A 17,851-nucleotide genomic window follows, 5' to 3' on the forward strand; every position below is an offset into this window, starting at 1 on the left:
TCCTTGCTTCTCTTTTTTGAAGTTTTAATATAATTGAATACATTTGATTTTAGCATTCTCCCCACACAGTAAAAAATATCTAAAAACTAAGATTGAGTCTGGATGCCATTTCAACAAATACCCACTATGCCCCATATGATGTGGATGTAAGCAAATATAGGTAAACAGAGGGTCATCATTCAACAATTAGCAAATTTTATACCCAAAAGTCAGCTATAAAAGCACTTGATATGACAAAATGGAAAACAATGCAAACAAGAAAAAAAATGGCATGATTTATACTGAAAATAATACAAAAAACAATAATGACCAACTGCAAACAACAATAACCACTGAAGTACAGACTTGATAGGCACATAACTTGATGGGTTTAAACTTGTTTGCATATTATCAAATTCAGTTGCATCTTATGTCACAGTTATGTTACATTTATTTCAGACAAATAGAGGCACAATTAGGATCAAGTGTACAAGATATTAGAGGTTCAGATCAATCAAAGGTCAGTTTCTTGGTAATATTCATTTTGTATAACAACATGTCGACAATTTATTATCTCAACTGACCAGCTGAAGGGTCAAGTGAGGATCTCATCACAATCTGTCATCAATTTTTACCAAAATATTGTCCTCTGAAACTACTAGGCCAATTGGAAACAAATAATTCGCATAGTGTATTGCACAAGAGCAAAACAATGGGTATAAATTCAAATCATATAATCAATTGTATGTTATTTGACTACAATTATTCTGTGTCAGAAACTTATTATGCGTCAAACATTTCATTACAATCCAAATTCAGACCTGTATCAAGCGCAAATATTGTGTCCATTTTTGTCTGAGCGGTACAGGGTTAGACCTCTGCGGTTGTATCCAGCTGCACTTTTTGAAGCAATTTATTTTATTTATCTTTGTACAAATTAACTCCATTAGCAGCAAAAGCTGATGTGAGGTGTAAAAATGCAGTAAATAGATTCTATTTAATAGAAGCATATAGTAAAATAGATTTGTATGGGAAAACAATTACTATGAAAACATTGATGTTTCTTACCCTGTAGTACTAAAAGACCTGAAAAATGCGATTGGTTTTTCATTTCAGCTTATGTGTGCTTTAAACGTTCATCATTGAGTCTTCTTGTAAACTAATAAAACTTTTATATTTGTCCACCTTTATTAGGCTCTAGTGACAATAGGTCAACAGCAAGCATTGGTTCCAAAGAAAGCACAGACCATGGCTAAACCTGTGTGGCATCCTCCATGGAAATTATACAGAGTAAGACTCACAATACATAGAACAATCACACAAAATGTCAACAACTAAATGCTATTCATGAAATATCTGTCTTTGCTATTAATGCAAAAGAATTTCAGTGTTCTTTTTTATCTTGGCTTATACACTCACTCATATATGTGAGGTGTAAAATAATTGACAGAAACATAATGCAGATATATTAAATATACATAGTGCAGCAGTAACTGACATAGACATATTTATTGAATAGTAAATATCAGATGAGGTTTTGTTATCAACTTTTTCCTGTGTGTCTGATCTTTTAAAATGTTGAATTTAGGCTAGGAGACAATTTTTTTGTAAATTCATTTTACTTTTGAATAAACAACAACATGTACTAGATATTTTCATTCCCAACTTTTCAGAAATGAAGTTTTGTAAGTCTGCACACCTTTCAATTCTGTTCAGTACAAATACAGCATATTCTTTCACGCTTGAACAAAATCCTTCAGGTAAAAGTAGCATTATATTATAATATTTGAATTGGTTGTTCAAAGGAAGACTTTGCATATTTTAGGTTATAAGTGGACATTTAGGTTGGGTAAGATGTGTAGCAGTAGAACCTGGTAACCAGTGGTTTGCAACAGGAGCTAATGATAGAATGATTAAGGTGAGAAAACAGAAAACCTGACAGATGAGTTGTTTAAAAGCAATTATGATAACAAATATCATTCTATCTGTCATACCCTGTGAGATGAATTTTTGTCCTTAACCCTTTCGCCGATGAGTCCCGGTTTACCGGGATCGGAATACCTCTTTTATATTTCCTGCTTAAAACAGTGCAAACATGAGTTATCTTTCTTTGATGAATACCCGGATGAAAGTGTAAACATGGCGCTTCCGTTTGTTGAAAATCGTGACAAAATCAGAGGAAATTTACGGAATTTACGAGAATTTGAAATGAGGGAACATTTTTTTGAAAGAATATGGAAGAATTGAAGCCAAACTAGTATACTTTTTTGACATAAAATGTCGTTTTATGTACAAAACACTTGGAATGGACATCGTTCAGTGTGAGGAATTTGTACAGCCTCATAAAATTTTTCAAAATTTTGCCGTTTTGGGTTAAAAAATTACGATTTGGGGTCAAAGAGCGGAATTTTGAGAATTTCATCTAAAAAATGCTGAAAATTTGAAAATTTGAACATTTTATGAAGAAAAAATTATCAAAACATGAACAAAACTGTGAACATGGTGTTAGTGAATGAAATAAATACACAATAACTACAAACAAGTTTTTATTGACATTTATTATGACGATCTCCCACTTGAGTAATAGTAGCCAGGGAAGCCATCGTCTCAGAGTAGCTTCTGTCTGGGCAGCAATCGGTGAAAGGGTTAAAGTCATATGAAACTTCAAATTAAAAAAAAAGGTTGCATATGTTTTTTTATAACTAAATGGCTAGATTTATTATAAAACTTATTTACATATACCTTTTTCTGAAGAAAATTCTTAAATTTGTCCAAATTTTTTTAATTGTTGGATTCCATATTTTGATATGAGCGTCACTGATGAGTCTTATGTAGAGGTTTCATATGACTTTAAAGATTAATTCAGTATATATTGTCTTCATGTCTCTTCTCTGCTTATTTATTTGGGAGAGAAATATTAATTTATCTAATATACAAATTCTATATACTGTGTTTATATCCAGATTCTATATACTGTATAATAAAATTGAGAATGGAAATGGGGAACGGTCAGCCATTTATCGTCCCCTTCCGACGGACTATCATTGTTTCCTCAAGACCATACTCGCAAATGGTGTCAAGGGAGAGCTGAAAATTGAGTTCCTGAATTTTTAATCCCGAACGGGAATGGAACCAGGAACCTTTGTGATAGTAGTCCGATGCACTAACCACTACACCATGGATTACTGAGACACTAAAAAATAGTCATACTGGCTCGATCACAGTCAGCCATCCATAATAAATACAAATATACACCAATCTACAAAACAAGAAATACAAGTTAAATAAGTCATTATAAATAAATCACTACTCTCAACATGAAAACAGGGGGGGGGAGGATAATACAAGCAAGGCAGTAGGTACGGCGTATGCTAACCAGTGTAAGGCAGAACTTTGAATAGTAACATTATAAATTACATTTGATTTATATCATACAACAAGCACGAGAAACACGAGCCAAAATCATACGATACCTAGAATACCTGTTTTAAAGTCACAATGCGACAAATATCATCCAATGGAATACATTGTAAACATTACAGGTATTCTAAACACAGGTGTTGATGTAAACAAACACATGTTTTACCAAAACAAATACATGTGCTTCCGTACTATTGTTAAATATATTTCATAAGAAGTCAAGTACGATGTCAGAATAGGTAACAAAAGAAACTAAACAAAATGACAATGATACACAAATTAAAAAAGGACTACTAGCTGTTACTGACATTCCAGCTCCAGACCTCAATTGAACTGATTGAAAGATTATGTTTTCATCATATTAATATCAAGTACAATCCCTTCCGTTAGGATTTAGTATTATATCATCATAAAATATATAAGAAGAACATAACCCGTATCATGCCAACAACTGGTTTTAGAATAAATGTGTTTATATCGAGATTCTACACATGTGTCTATTTCTCAATTCCATGTTATGAATTTTCACTTTTTTTAATATTGGATATTTTGATATTTACAATTCAGATATACAATATTAAACACTTGTTTCAAAAATTTCAATAAGGAACATGGATTACATTATTGTAGTAATAAACCATTATTAAAGACATTTCGGCCATTGGCCTTCTTCAGTTTCTTTTAATTTTTTTATGCCCTATTTATGGGCATTATGTTTTCTGGTATGTCCGGCTGTTCGTTCGTCCATCTGTTGTTCGTTCATTCGTCTGTTTGTCCATCTGTTCCGCTTCAGGTTAAAGTTTTTGGTCGAGGTAGTTTTTGATGAAGTTGAAGTTCAATCAACTTGAAACTTAGTACACTATGTTCCCTATGAAATGATCCTTCTAATTTTAATGCCAAAGTAAGGATTTTCACCCATTTTTACGGTCCCCTAAAAATATAGAAAATGACAGTGCGGATGGGGCATGGGTGTACTGGGGACACATTCTTGTTTCATTAATAACTACGTGGAAGACATTTTTTCTATCACAATCATTAACAATAACATGGCATCATAATATATATTTATGAATGCAAGTTAAAGTATATAAGATTTGGGGAATTTAAGTAATTCTTCTTTAATGTTGATCCCAAATGGCCTAATTGTATTCTGTTTTTTCATCCGCTGCGCCTAAATTTTCTTTCTAATATCTTCTACAATTGGCAGATTTTTCATATACATGTATTTGTTGAAGAAGTTGAATGTCTTCTCTCCTAGTATGGTTTTTTTCTTCAATTCTTTCAATAATGCACACACTGTTACATATTTCTTTACATGTTTTGTTGGCACAGTTGCTGCTGTTGCTAGTAATATTTTTAGTGATTTGATTTTATTTCCTATGCACAATTATGTCTGCTTAGTTTCTATCCCTATGATAAGCTACAAGAGGTGGTTCTGGAATACTTCTTTCATATAGTTACAGTTATGTAATTATAACAATATCAATTCTTTTTTTTCACAATATATGGTAATAAATCGGAATAGGTTACAACACGTTCTGTTGTCTTTTTAATTTTGGTTTTTCTCTGTAATAACTTAAAGTTGGCTGCTCTTTTTAGCTGGTTTAAAGTAAATTTCCCATTGTAGCCTCTTTTTCGCAGTTGTAAATTTAGTTCTTGTCTGTCTTTTTAACAGTCATCTTCACTTTTGCAAATTCTTCTTAATCATAATGCTTAACCATATGGAATTGGCCTTTTTAAGATTAAGATAATCTGATCAAACCTACAATGACTTGCTTGAGATGGTTTCCTTTCCTCATTTTATGACATTCGTTAATATTCATTCATGAAGGTGATCTTTTAAATTACCTGATAATTCCACATTTCATTGCAGTAAAAAACTTCTGAGTCATACACATATATCTTGCGTGTTTCAAAGCACCATCCTTATAAGCTCACCTGACCCTTCGGGCCTAGTGAGCTTTTCTCATCACTTGGCATCTGTTGTCTACATCGATAACTATTACAAAAATTTTCTCTTCTGAAACTACTGGGCCAAATTTAACCAGACTTGGCCACAATCATCATTGGGGTATATAGTTTTAAAAATGTGTCCAGTGACCCAGCCAAGCAACCGAGATGGCCGCCATGGCTAAACATAGAACATTGGGGTAAAATGTAGATTTTGGCTTATATCTCTGAAACCAAAGCATTAAGAACAAATCTGACATTGGATAAATTTGTTTATCAGGTCAGGATCTATCTGCCCTTAAATTTTTAGATAAACAACCCGTTGGTAGGGAGCAGGAATTGGTAAATCACTAAAAATATTACTAGCCATTTTTGGTTATTTTCAAGAATATTATTATAGATAGAGATAAACTGTAAACAGCAATAATGTTCAGCAAAGTATAAGATCTACAAATAAGTCAACATGAACAAAATGGTCAGTTGACCCCTTAAGGAGATATTGCCCTTTATAATAAATTTTTAACAATTTTTCATAAATTTTTGTAATCTTTTACAAAAATGTTCTTCTCTGAAACTACTTGAACAAATCTAACTAAACTTGTCCACAATCATCATTAGGTTATCTAGTTTTAAAATTGTGTCCAATGACCTCGCCCGCAAACCAAGATGAGCGCTATGGCTAAAAATAGAACATAGGGTAAAATGCAGTTTTTGGCTCATATCTGTGAAACCAAATCTGACAGGATTAAATTGTTCATTATATAATTAGGTGAAGATCTATCTAAAAGGGTCAATTGACCCCTTAAGGAGTTTTTGCCCTTTATAGTTAATTTTTAACACTTTTCATAATTTTGTACTGTAACTACTGGGCCAAGTTCATTTTAGATAGAGATAATTGTAACAGCAAGAATTTTCAGTAAAGTAAGATCTACAAACACATCACCAACACCAAAACACAATTTTGTCATGAATCCATCTTTGTCCTTTGTTTAATATTCTCATAGACCAAGGTGAGCGACACAGGCTCTTTAGAGCCTCTAGTTTTATTTGTTTTTTCTATAAAATAAATTGAAAACTTGAGGTTACATGGTTACTACACTGTATACGCTTATTTACAGGAAAGAAATGAATGGAAACTAATTAGTTAACATCCAGTGATAGTTATTATCTTATATGCAATGAAATGTTATGTTAAATTTGGTCTGTAGTACTGGACAGGATAAATTTTTACTCATGTCAAGTATTTCTTATATTGGAACAAAGATTAATTCTTCACAATATTTTAAAATGCAAATTTAACAAAGTTGCATAATGGAAATAAACCAGTTATACATTGTATTAGCTTTAGCAAATTTTGTTTCCATAGCGGTGTAATAGAACAACATAAGACCAAACTTTAAAAAACAGTTGAAAAGGCTTTTCTCATCAAATGGATACGTATAGAAATTCCTCTAACAAATAAACACAGAGTAGACATGACCAGGTACTTGTTTATCCCAAGTTCCCAATATAGTTTACATATTAAAGTATTATCATTTAACTTTCAACATATGCATTATACTATCAAAGTTTCATAATGATGAGACATATCTCTTTGTCAACTCTTTATTTGTACTATCTTAATTATTTGCAGATATGGGATTTGGCCTCAGGAACTTTAAAACTTTCCCTAACTGGTCATATCAGTGCTGTTAGAGGTGTTGTAGTTAGTCCACGACAGCCATATTTGTTTTCTTGTGGAGAAGATAAACAAGTGAAATGCTGGGATCTGGAATATAATAAGGTTGATATAATTATACCTCACATACACTTTTATACAATACTTTGTTCTATTTCTATAGATATAAGACAATGTGTTATGATTGCGAATGAGACGACTAAATGTCATAGAAATTAACACCTTCAACTATGAACCAATCCATTATTCAGCTATGAAAAATCAGTTGAAAAGGGCTTAACTAGTCAGACTGATACAAAGCAGAAAAACATTTAATAAAAACACAGACTGGACGTAGCAGTCGCCGTCCTCGTTACGCCTGGTGTAAACTATTTCAAACATCTTCTCCTCTGAAACTACTAAACCAATTCCTACCAAACTTAAGTTGAATGATTTTTAGGGTCTATCAGCCCTGAAATTTTCAGATGAATCTAATAACCCATTACTGCTACTAAATTGATAATTTTAAGGAAATTTAGCAGTTTTATGTTTTTATCTTGAATATTACTACTGATAAAGATAAACTATAAACAGCAAAAATGTTCAGCAATGTAAGATCTACAAATAAGTTTTACATGACCAAAATTGTCAACTGACCACTTAATTAGGCCCTTTAAAGACAATTTTTTACAATTTGTTCATCCAGTTTGCTTACTTTAAAGCATCTTCTGCTTTGAAACTGCTGAATCAATTTCAGCCAAACTTGTATCTAGTATGTTGTATAAATTTTGTATTTTATTTCCTTGTTCATCAACAAACATAGGCACTATGGATAAAATGGAACATATGAGTCAACTGCATTTTTTTGTCTTTTGAAAAAAATATGACAGATTTATAATACATTTAAACAGAATTTTTAAGCCACTAATGTATATTGAAAAGCAAAAATTAATCATTGATGAAAGATTTATGCAAAAAATTTAAATTGTGAGCAATTTAGGAAGACTGGAGGAAGCCTATCGAAAGGAGACGGAAATATACTTCATAACAACGATCCAAAAACCCAAGAATACAAACAATGCCTGAATGTCACAAGCCTCCTTAAAGACATCGCCCATAATGATGCTAATTCAGTTATCCTAAAGAGTCCCAATGGAAGGATGAAATTGATTAAACTGTTAACTTGTTTACTTATCTTGCTATTTATCTTATGAATATATACACCTGCACATGTAAATTTATTTACACCTATATATTTATGTCATCTTCCATATACTTTCACTCGTAGATTTTCCCCTGGATCTTCAAAAGCTAGAATTTGCTTTAACTAATGTTGTTTTGTTTTAGAAGTCCAGACCTTTGTGGCTTAATTAATGTAGGTTTAACTCTTCATCTGGAAGGTCGTCAACATCTTTTTTATCTTAGAAAAAATAATGTACTAGTTATCTTGTTTAACAGACTATCAAACATTACCATGGCCACTTGAGTGCAGTGTATGCCATCGACCTTCACCCTACAATAGATGTGTTAGTGACATGTGGTCGGGATGGTACAGCCCGAGTTTGGGATATGAGAACAAAAGCATGCATACACACATTAACAGGACATAATAATACTGTTGCTGATATCAGATGTCAGGCTGCTGAACCTCAGGTTGGTTTTAACATTTTTCATTTTAATGGTAACTCAGACATATATTCAGGTGAAATCATATTTAAATTTTTGTAGAAAAGACATAATTTTCATTTTTTCTTCTCAAAGAAAAACACATGCTAAATATATTTTCAGTTTATGTTATTGTCACCAAATTATTCCTATTAGCCAAAAACATGCTATATATTGTCAGTTGCCTTGTTTGAAAAGCCATGTTAACTTAAGTCATCACATTAAATTCATCATATTCTTAACTGGAAAATCCTTAAATTTTTGTTTGTATACAACTACAAAAAACATTTTTGGTCGTATATTCATGATGGTATCACATCTTCATCCACTTCGTTCAAAGACACTTAGTTTTAGGACAATGACTTTAGTTAAAGTGAATGGATCTCTATAAAATTTTTAAACAGGGTTTGAAAACACAAAAGGAAGGTTGGGATTGATTTTGGGGGTTACGGGCTTAACATTTTAGGAATTAAAGGCCTAAAAAGGGGGTCCAAAAAAGTATTTTTCTAGTTTCCAGACAATAACTTATGTGTAAAGTATATGGATCTTTCTGAAATTGTACCAAAAGGTTCCATACTAAAATAGGAAGGTTGGGATTGATATTGGGGGTTGTGGCCCTAACTGTTTAGAAATAAGGGGCCAAAAACAATACTTTTATAATACTTGGTATAAATTGCTTATTTTATGACCAATTTCAATGGGGTTTTATTCTTGAATTCTTGGGGTTCTTTAATATGCTGAATCTAACCATGTATTAAGTTTTTGGATTTCGGGCCCCATTTTTAAATTGGTCCACATTAAGGTCCAAAGTGTCCAAAATTAAACTTTGTTTGATTTCAACAAAAATTGAATATGAGGGGCTCTTTGGTATGCTGAATCTAATCATGTATTTAGATTTTAGATATTTAACCATAATAGGTAAATTTAAAATGATTAAGTTCTTAGACCACATTCATTCTGTGTGAGAAACCTATGCTGTGTCAAATATTTAATCACAATCCAAATTCCAAGCTGCATCAGGCTTGAATGTTGTGTCCATACTTGCCCCAACTGTTCAGGGTTTGACCTTTGGTGGTATCAAGCTGCACCCTGCAGAGCATTTTATTATCTTTTACTCACAATTCTTACTAAACACACTATTAAAATGGATTGTCCTATATAAAATTTTCACTTTTGGTTCCATTTGGAGAAAGCCATTGCTAGTTAAGTAAGTTTTAAAACAAATCATCTCTCAAAAACTAGTGATTCTTGGGTGAATGATTATTGGAAGACACTATTACAAAAAACACACATTAAACATTGAGATATGGCAGGCATGTTGGCATTGTAGCGCATAGTTCACTGTGAAAATATTTGAAAATCATATTTTATCATTTTCACTAAAACTTGGTCTAAAACTGTTGTATACCATGAATCAGGGTAACTGTTTTTAACTGTTCAGGGATATTTAATGTAGTTCATGTTTTTAGACCCCTGTTTGTTTCTGTTGTGATTTCTGGTATAAATTTAACAGGTTAAAAAAATGCCTTACTTTTAAGTAATAAAATAATGGCTGAAATTGTGTGAATTTTTGTCTGGATTTTTGTATGGCACATTTTTATAGTATTTTCTAAAAATTGAACATGTCTGTATATTGTATTTTCACTTAAATGAACACAATAATAGATATTTAGCAAATAGTGGATGAATAACTTCAAATGGTTTATGAGCAAAATCTTAAGAGACTTTTGTTGTAGTGATTGACATAAGAAAAGTTTACTTATTTACAGGTGATAACAGGAAGCCATGACTCTACAATAAGATTGTGGGATTTAGCAGCCGGCAAATCACGTGTCACTCTCACTAATCATAAAAAGAGTGTTCGAGCTCTCACACTTCATCCAAAACAGTAAGTTATACATTATACCTGAAAAAACGATCATGTCTTAACTAAACCCCTCTAAAGACAGACAACAACAGTAAATATTGTGTTAAGGAAGTTTTGTAAATAAAGAAAATTGAGAATGGAAATGGGGAATATGTCACTTGAGACAAAAACCTGATTAAAGAGAAGATCATAGCCAAAGGCCACAAATGAATCTTCAACAAATCTAGAAAATTCCACACCAAGAGGTGGGCCTCAGCTGGTCCATAAATAAAAATGTGCACTAGTTCAGTGAAAATTATTGTCATACTAAACTCTAAAGCATATAAATGAACTAAAATTAAAAAACATACAAGACTAACAAAGGCCAGAAAATTCCATTTTTAACATTTTAGCATGAATATTTATAAATGTATAGCATACTTTTACCAGATAAATGATTCAGTATTCTTGGAGTACAGTTTGTTATTCCATTATTATTAAAAGGGTAACTTCGCAATAAAATGAAAAGTTGATATTCTGTTCATTATGTATAAAAAAGCACAAATTCATAAATATTCAAGTTTTATTCAGCAAGATAAGAGATCACCATTGATTTAAAATTTAGAGTATCAATTCTCAGCATGTGGCCATTTTGACATCCTCCCTGAATAGTAACCACAATATAGCTATAAACCACAAAGGACCAAAACAAGCAGTAACCTAATGTAGCTGTAATTGAGTGTCTATATCTTGTCAAGTGTACAGTTGTTTTATCCGACATTGGAAGCATAAACAGTTTCCTGGGTCACAAAAAGATTATTATAGACATGGTTGTGCAACCTTTCCTAATTAACTTGAAATGGAAAATGTAATTATATTTTTTTTTAAATAAACTAGTACTATGCATTTTCTATGGTCTGTTTGAAACTGGGTTTTTTTTTAAAAATTTTGAAACAAAAAATGGAAATTAGTTAAAAAGTCAAAGTTCGAAGTCATAGATAAAAATTCCGTGTAAAATTGATTTCGAAAATCTAGTTTGTTCATACTTGTTTTCTTTGGAATAAACTAATTTAAATAAATTTGGACCTCCCCTTATCTGATCAGCATGGCTAAAGGAGTTGTTCCCAGAGGTATTGTGAGGTAACAGGTCCAGGTATTCAAGCGCTTTCCTGTCAGGTTTTTAAAGTCTTATTACACAATTACACAAGTTCATGCATCACTTCACTTCTGAGGGTATTAATCAGTGTACATGGATGATAAGGTGTAACTTTCCATAATGAAACTATCCGGTGTAATATACAACTTTGTCTTGTGTGTCCAATAGTGATATACTAGTCATTACTAAACTCATACGATTGTTTATAAATAATATTTCGTGTGTAAAGAATGATATTTATGAAAATCTAAATAATTCCCCCCCCCCCCCCCAAAAAAAAAAAAGATTTGATGAAATAAAAATCTATTTACATATCTTCCAAGGGTAAATTGGGGAAAAATGTAAGAATATACTCGTTTTCAATTATTATGAAACATACATTGATTTAACAAAATGTACACACTTGTCGATCATTGGTTTATACGCCTAGATGGGAAGGTTACAGAACTATAGATATCATAGTCACAATTTAGAATATATACACATATACTGAATATATGAGAGAAACATCCAGAACCAATCTGATTTAAATACAGGTCGATATCTAACTTGCTTTGGTTTGTCCTTGGTTCATCGAAGTTATATTTCAATAAGATTATTTTGAACAGTTAAAGAAACTCGTCATCATCACAATTGTTGGGTATAATGTATGACAATGTGAACATGGTTCTATTTGAAGAAACATAATAATACCTTATGTTAATTTTCCTGTTCAGACAGGCATGTAATATATATGCCACTGGACGTCCACTAATGATCCCCCAAAAGCCGATTTGAAGAAATAAAGAAACTTTAAATAGCAGTGGTTGTCGTTTGTTTATGTGTTACATATTTGTTTTCCGTTCATTTTTTTTTATATAAATAAGGCCATTAGTTTTCTTGTTTGAATTGTTTTTCATTGTCATATCAGGGCCTTTTATAGCTGACTATGCGGTATGGGCTTTGCTCATTGTTGAAGGCCGTATGGTGACCTATAGTTGTTAATGTCTATGTCATTTTGGTCTCTTGTGGACAGTTGTGTCATTGACAATCATACCACATCTTCTTTTTTATATTCACTCCGGATAGACTGATAGTAGTTGTATTAACGTCTGATTAGGTAGAGGGTTGTTTAATTTATTTAATTAGTGTGTCCCGGAATATTGTGCTTATGCAAATTAAATATTATATGAGAGTAATATAAGTGAAAATATAAATACAAAAAGTTGTATATCTGGTAGAAAAGGTCCCACCATGAACTGTAGGATTTTACTTACAATTGTCATTCTGAATCCAATTAACAGAGAGTCATTTTAATACATGCATGTACGCTCTGATAAAAAGGGGTGTAGCAGTTGCAAAATACCTGAATGTGGTTAGGTGACGTCCCATGAGGTCTTACATGTATACATGTTCACATTTATAAGGTATCTGATATAACAATGAGCTTTTATGACATTCACACTTCTGCATGTTCTGTATACCAAATTCTTATCTTTTTGTCCAACCGACTGAGGATGTGATTTTCCAGGAAAAATATTGAGTATCAAATTAACTTGGGGATTTTTATCTTTCTTGGTAATTATGTAGTAAATCACAGAAATTTAAAGAATATACTGCTTGTCTGCTTTATTTATTTAGGTCTCTGGTTTAGAGGGGATGTATAAACGAATGATAAGTCTTACAAAGGTATATAAGCTATAAAGCACATTGAAAATTGATTCTGGCGGTCTGTCTCCATTCAAAAAAGGAAAGTTGACGTTAGATTGATTCTGTTAATTTTTTTAAGCATTGTTGGTCAATAAGCTTAAGTATTAACATGTGAGATTTAGAATATTTTAATAAGGGCATTCCTGATTAGGTAAATGTAGATTGCTTTGGACGGAAAAATAAATATATTAAGGTAACTGATAATTTTCTCTGCACATTTAAATATTCAAGGTTACCGATGATAATTTAGAATAGTACTGTTTGATTTATACGCTTGTTTTCGTGGCCATTTTTTTAATAAAATTATTTTATTGAAAGTAATTCAGAATTTCAATGTTACAACAAAATACTAACCTATTTATTTAAAAACTAAGCAAACGCAAAATATTTTTAAAATATATTACGGCGATTAAGGTTGCCACCATATTCCTCCCCAAATAATTTTTAAATAAAAATTCTGTCTCAAACACACTTCAGTTTTATCTTTTTTTTCAAATTTTCATACCTGCAACGATGAAGCCTTGAGGCCAAACAACACTCTAGTGAAGATCAAAAGATTAAGATTACATAATGCTGATCTTTTAATTACCGTAAATTTAACCACGCCTTTACCAGGTGTTGTCAGTAAAATACACATGCATTGTATTTACACAGTACTAGACTGAAGCAAAGATTTGTATAGGGTGCTTTAAACAGTTTTGTGTAATAAACTAGGGGTTATTCCCCGACTAAAAATAGACATGGAGGGAAGTCCCTTTTTATCAACATAATTGGTGAAAAAGAATCATGTTTTTTGTATTTGGTTGTAAAAATATGTTAATTAACTTCAATTAAAACAGGTTGAATGATTAAAATAATTTAAAAAATTAGATTTAATGTACATGTTTTAAGGGGAGACAACACTGTAAACATCCTGTTTATTTGGCAGTGAAAATTGAAAACTTATTTGCAGCCACTAGAGCTTTTTTCAGAGCAGGCGAATGTACCCTGAAGGATGAATTTTTTGAAAGACCCGGTAAAAATCTATGAAATTCATACAGTTTTGATTATGAAAAATGTTCATGTATCATGTCTTCATGGGTGTGCACATGACCTGATTTCAGGTTTTTTAAGCTTAGATTAGGCAATCATGGCAATGTTTTTCCCATTTTCTCTGGATAAAACTTTTTTATACTATTAAAAGTACACTTTATTTTTATTTCATTATAAACTAGAGAACATTCGGATTGCAGTGATATCTAGTTTTATACAAGTATCTTTATTAATCAGTCCACTACTAAGGGTCACTTATGCATGGTCCCTCAAAATATGACGTCATAGAAAAAAACTGTTGATTGCACCCATAGTAAGAGTGAAGTAATAGGTGAGAATAAAAACATGCATTTTTATGACACCATCAGTTATATATAAAATTGAAAATGGAAATGGGGAATGTGTCAAAGAGACAACAACCCGACCAAATAAAAAACAACAGCAGAAGGTCACCAACAGGTCTTCAATGTAGCGAGAAATTCCCACACCCGGAGGCGTCCTTCAGCTGGCCCCTAAACAAATATATAATAGTCCAGTGATAATGAACGCCATACTAATTTCCAAATGTACACAAGAAACTAAAATTAAAATAATACAAGACTAACAAAGGCCAGAGGCTCCTGACTTGGGACAGGCGCAAAAATGCGGCGGGGTTAAACATGTTTGTGAGATCTCAACCCTCCCCCTATACCTCTAACCAATGTAGAAAAGTAAACGCATAACAATACGCACATTAAAATGTTTGTATGACATATCCGTCGGAAAAATATCATAAAAACATTCTATTTTATGGTTTACTTTTATTACTATAATTATCCTTTAAATATAAACCATACATTTTAATTTAAAAAAATACATGGGTGATCACTTTTCTTTTTGAATTATTAGTTGGTTAATAGCTACACCAAAAGTCGTCAATGTGCTTTAAATCGCGTTATTAGATGATTAACGAACAAGACTGAAAATGAGATTAATCCACTCCCGGCATGCAAAAGACTTTAACTACGTCACAGAAGTCAGGAAGTTCGAATAAATAAAATTAATAATTCCCGATTTTCTTCTTTATTAGTTTTCATATCCAGATAAAACTTGGTGAATATGTTTTTTATGGTATTATGAACATAATAAGTGGATAAGTAAAAAATGTTCTCTTTAACAGTAAAATATCCCCTTGTTGTTTACGTTGTTATTTTTTCCAGTTACACATTTGCTTCAGCCTCTGCAGATAACATTAAAGAGTGGAAGTTTCCTGATGGGAACTTTATTCAGAATCTCCCAGGACACAATGCAATAATTAATGCTTTAACAGTCAATTCTGATGGAGTTCTAGTGTCTGGAGGTATGTTCACTTGTTTATTGCTACTATTATAACTATAAGGTAGACATAAGTGTTGCTTTTCCTGAGTCAACATTTGTTAAGTTTCTTGCTTAAGTTAGTTTGATAGGAACTACTTGTGATAGATCAATGATATTTTCTATAATGTTGCCTTACTATCAATAGGATATTTTCTATACAGTGTCAACAATTTCAAGGCAGTGCCTCCTAGGTGATAGTCCAGCAACTTTTAATAAATAAGCAATATTACTGTCCACCATATTGTCCTTTAATTAGTAATATTACTGTCCACCATATTGTCCTTTAATTAGCAATATTACTGTCCACCATATTGTCCTTTAATTAGTAATATTACTGTCCACCATATTGTCCTTTATTAGCAATATTACTGTCCTTTAATTAGTAATATTACTGTCCACCATATTGTCCTTTATTAGCAATATTACTGTCCTTTAATTAGTAATATTACTGTCCACCATATTGTCCTTTAATTAGTAATATTACTGTCCACCATATTGTCCTTTATTAGCAATATTACTGTCCTTTAATTAGTAATATTACTGTCCACCATATTGTCCTTTAATTAGCAATATTACTGTCCTTTAATTAGCAATATTACTGTCCACCATATTGTCCTTTAATTAGCAATATTACTGTCCTTTAATTAGCAATATTACTGTCCACCATATTGTCCTTTAATTAGTAATATTACTGTCCACCATATTGTCCTTTATTAGCAATATTACTGTCCTTTAATTAGTAATATTACTGTCCACCATATTGTCCTTTATTAGCAATATTACTGTCCACCATATTGTCCTTTAATTAGCAATATATCTGTCCACCATATTGTCCTTTATTAGCAATATTACTGTCCTTTAATTAGTAATATTACTGTCCACCATATTGTCCTTTAATTAGCAATATTACTGTCCTTTAATTAGCAATATTACTGTCCACCATATTGTCCTTTAATTAGTAATATTACTGTCCACCATATTGTCCTTTATTAGCAATATTACTGTCCTTTAATTAGTAATATTACTGTCCACCATATTGTCCTTTAATTAGCAATATTACTGTCCACCATATTGTCCTTTAATTAGCAATATATCTGTCCTTTAATTAGCAATATTACTGTCCACCATATTGTCCTTTAATTAGCAATATTACTGTCCTTTAATTAGCAATATTACTGTCCACCATATTGTCCTTTAATTAGCAATATTACTGTCCTTTAATTAGCAATATTACTGTCCACCATATTGTCCTTTAATTAGCAATATTACTGTCCTTTAATTAGTAATATTACTGTCCACCATATTGTCCTTTATTAGCAATATTACTGTCCACCATATTGTCCTTTAATTAGCAATATTACTGTCCTTTAATTAGCAATATTACTGTCCACCATATTGTCCTTTAATTAGCAATATTACTGTCCTTTAATTAGTAATATTACTGTCCACCATATTGTCCTTTAATTAGCAATATTACTGTCCTTTAATTAGTAATATTACTGTCCACCATATTGTCCTTTAATTAGCAATATTACTGTCCTTTAATTAGCAATATTACTGTCCACCATATTGTCCTTTAATTAGCAATATTACTGTCCTTTAATTAGCAAAATTACTGTCCACCATATTGTCCTTTAATTAGCAATATTACTGTCCACCATATTGTCCTTTCTTGGAACCTATGCATCTCTGTGTCAACAGCTTATATTTTTTTATTGGTTCTAGATGAATGTTCTGACATCTGGATTTTGAAGTATTTTGTCCTTTTGATATAATGATAAGGAGTTGTGGTTTGATTGCCAATGAGACAACTATCAACCCAAAAATCTTTTTATGCTACCGCAATAATTTTTTTTTAGATCGTATAATGGTATAATGTCGTCATCTGCGTCGTCCGAAAAATACATTTGGTGTCCGGACAATAACTTTAGTTTAAATGAATGGATCTCTATAAAATTTAATTAAAAGGTTCAATACCACAAAAGGCAGGTTGGGATTGATTTTGGGAATGATGGTCTCAACTGTTTTGGAATTGGGGCCCAAAAGGGGTCCAAAACAAGCATTTTTCTACTTTAAGTATATAAAATTGTGTATAAGTATT

The 17,851-nt window shown here is 31.7% G+C and overlaps 1 protein-coding gene across 3 annotated transcripts in view; it reads left to right on the forward strand.

Annotated features, from left to right (window-relative positions):
* LOC143042527 (pleiotropic regulator 1-like) overlaps positions 1–17,851 on the forward strand; it is a 36,673-nt gene that overhangs the window by 15,658 nt on the left and 3,164 nt on the right. For all 3 annotated transcript variants that reach the window (XM_076214896.1, XM_076214897.1, XM_076214898.1), the window contains 7 exons: positions 439–499; positions 1,174–1,269; positions 1,805–1,897; positions 6,983–7,132; positions 8,465–8,659; positions 10,441–10,559; positions 15,594–15,733. In XM_076214896.1, coding sequence (XP_076071011.1) covers positions 439–499; positions 1,174–1,269; positions 1,805–1,897; positions 6,983–7,132; positions 8,465–8,659; positions 10,441–10,559; positions 15,594–15,733 — 854 coding nt within the window. The remainder of the gene's footprint in view (positions 1–438; positions 500–1,173; positions 1,270–1,804; positions 1,898–6,982; positions 7,133–8,464; positions 8,660–10,440; positions 10,560–15,593; positions 15,734–17,851) is intronic.

Source organism: Mytilus galloprovincialis, chromosome 8 (genome assembly GCF_965363235.1).
Source record: "Mytilus galloprovincialis chromosome 8, xbMytGall1.hap1.1, whole genome shotgun sequence".
Lineage (NCBI taxonomy): Eukaryota > Metazoa > Mollusca > Bivalvia > Mytilida > Mytilidae > Mytilus > Mytilus galloprovincialis.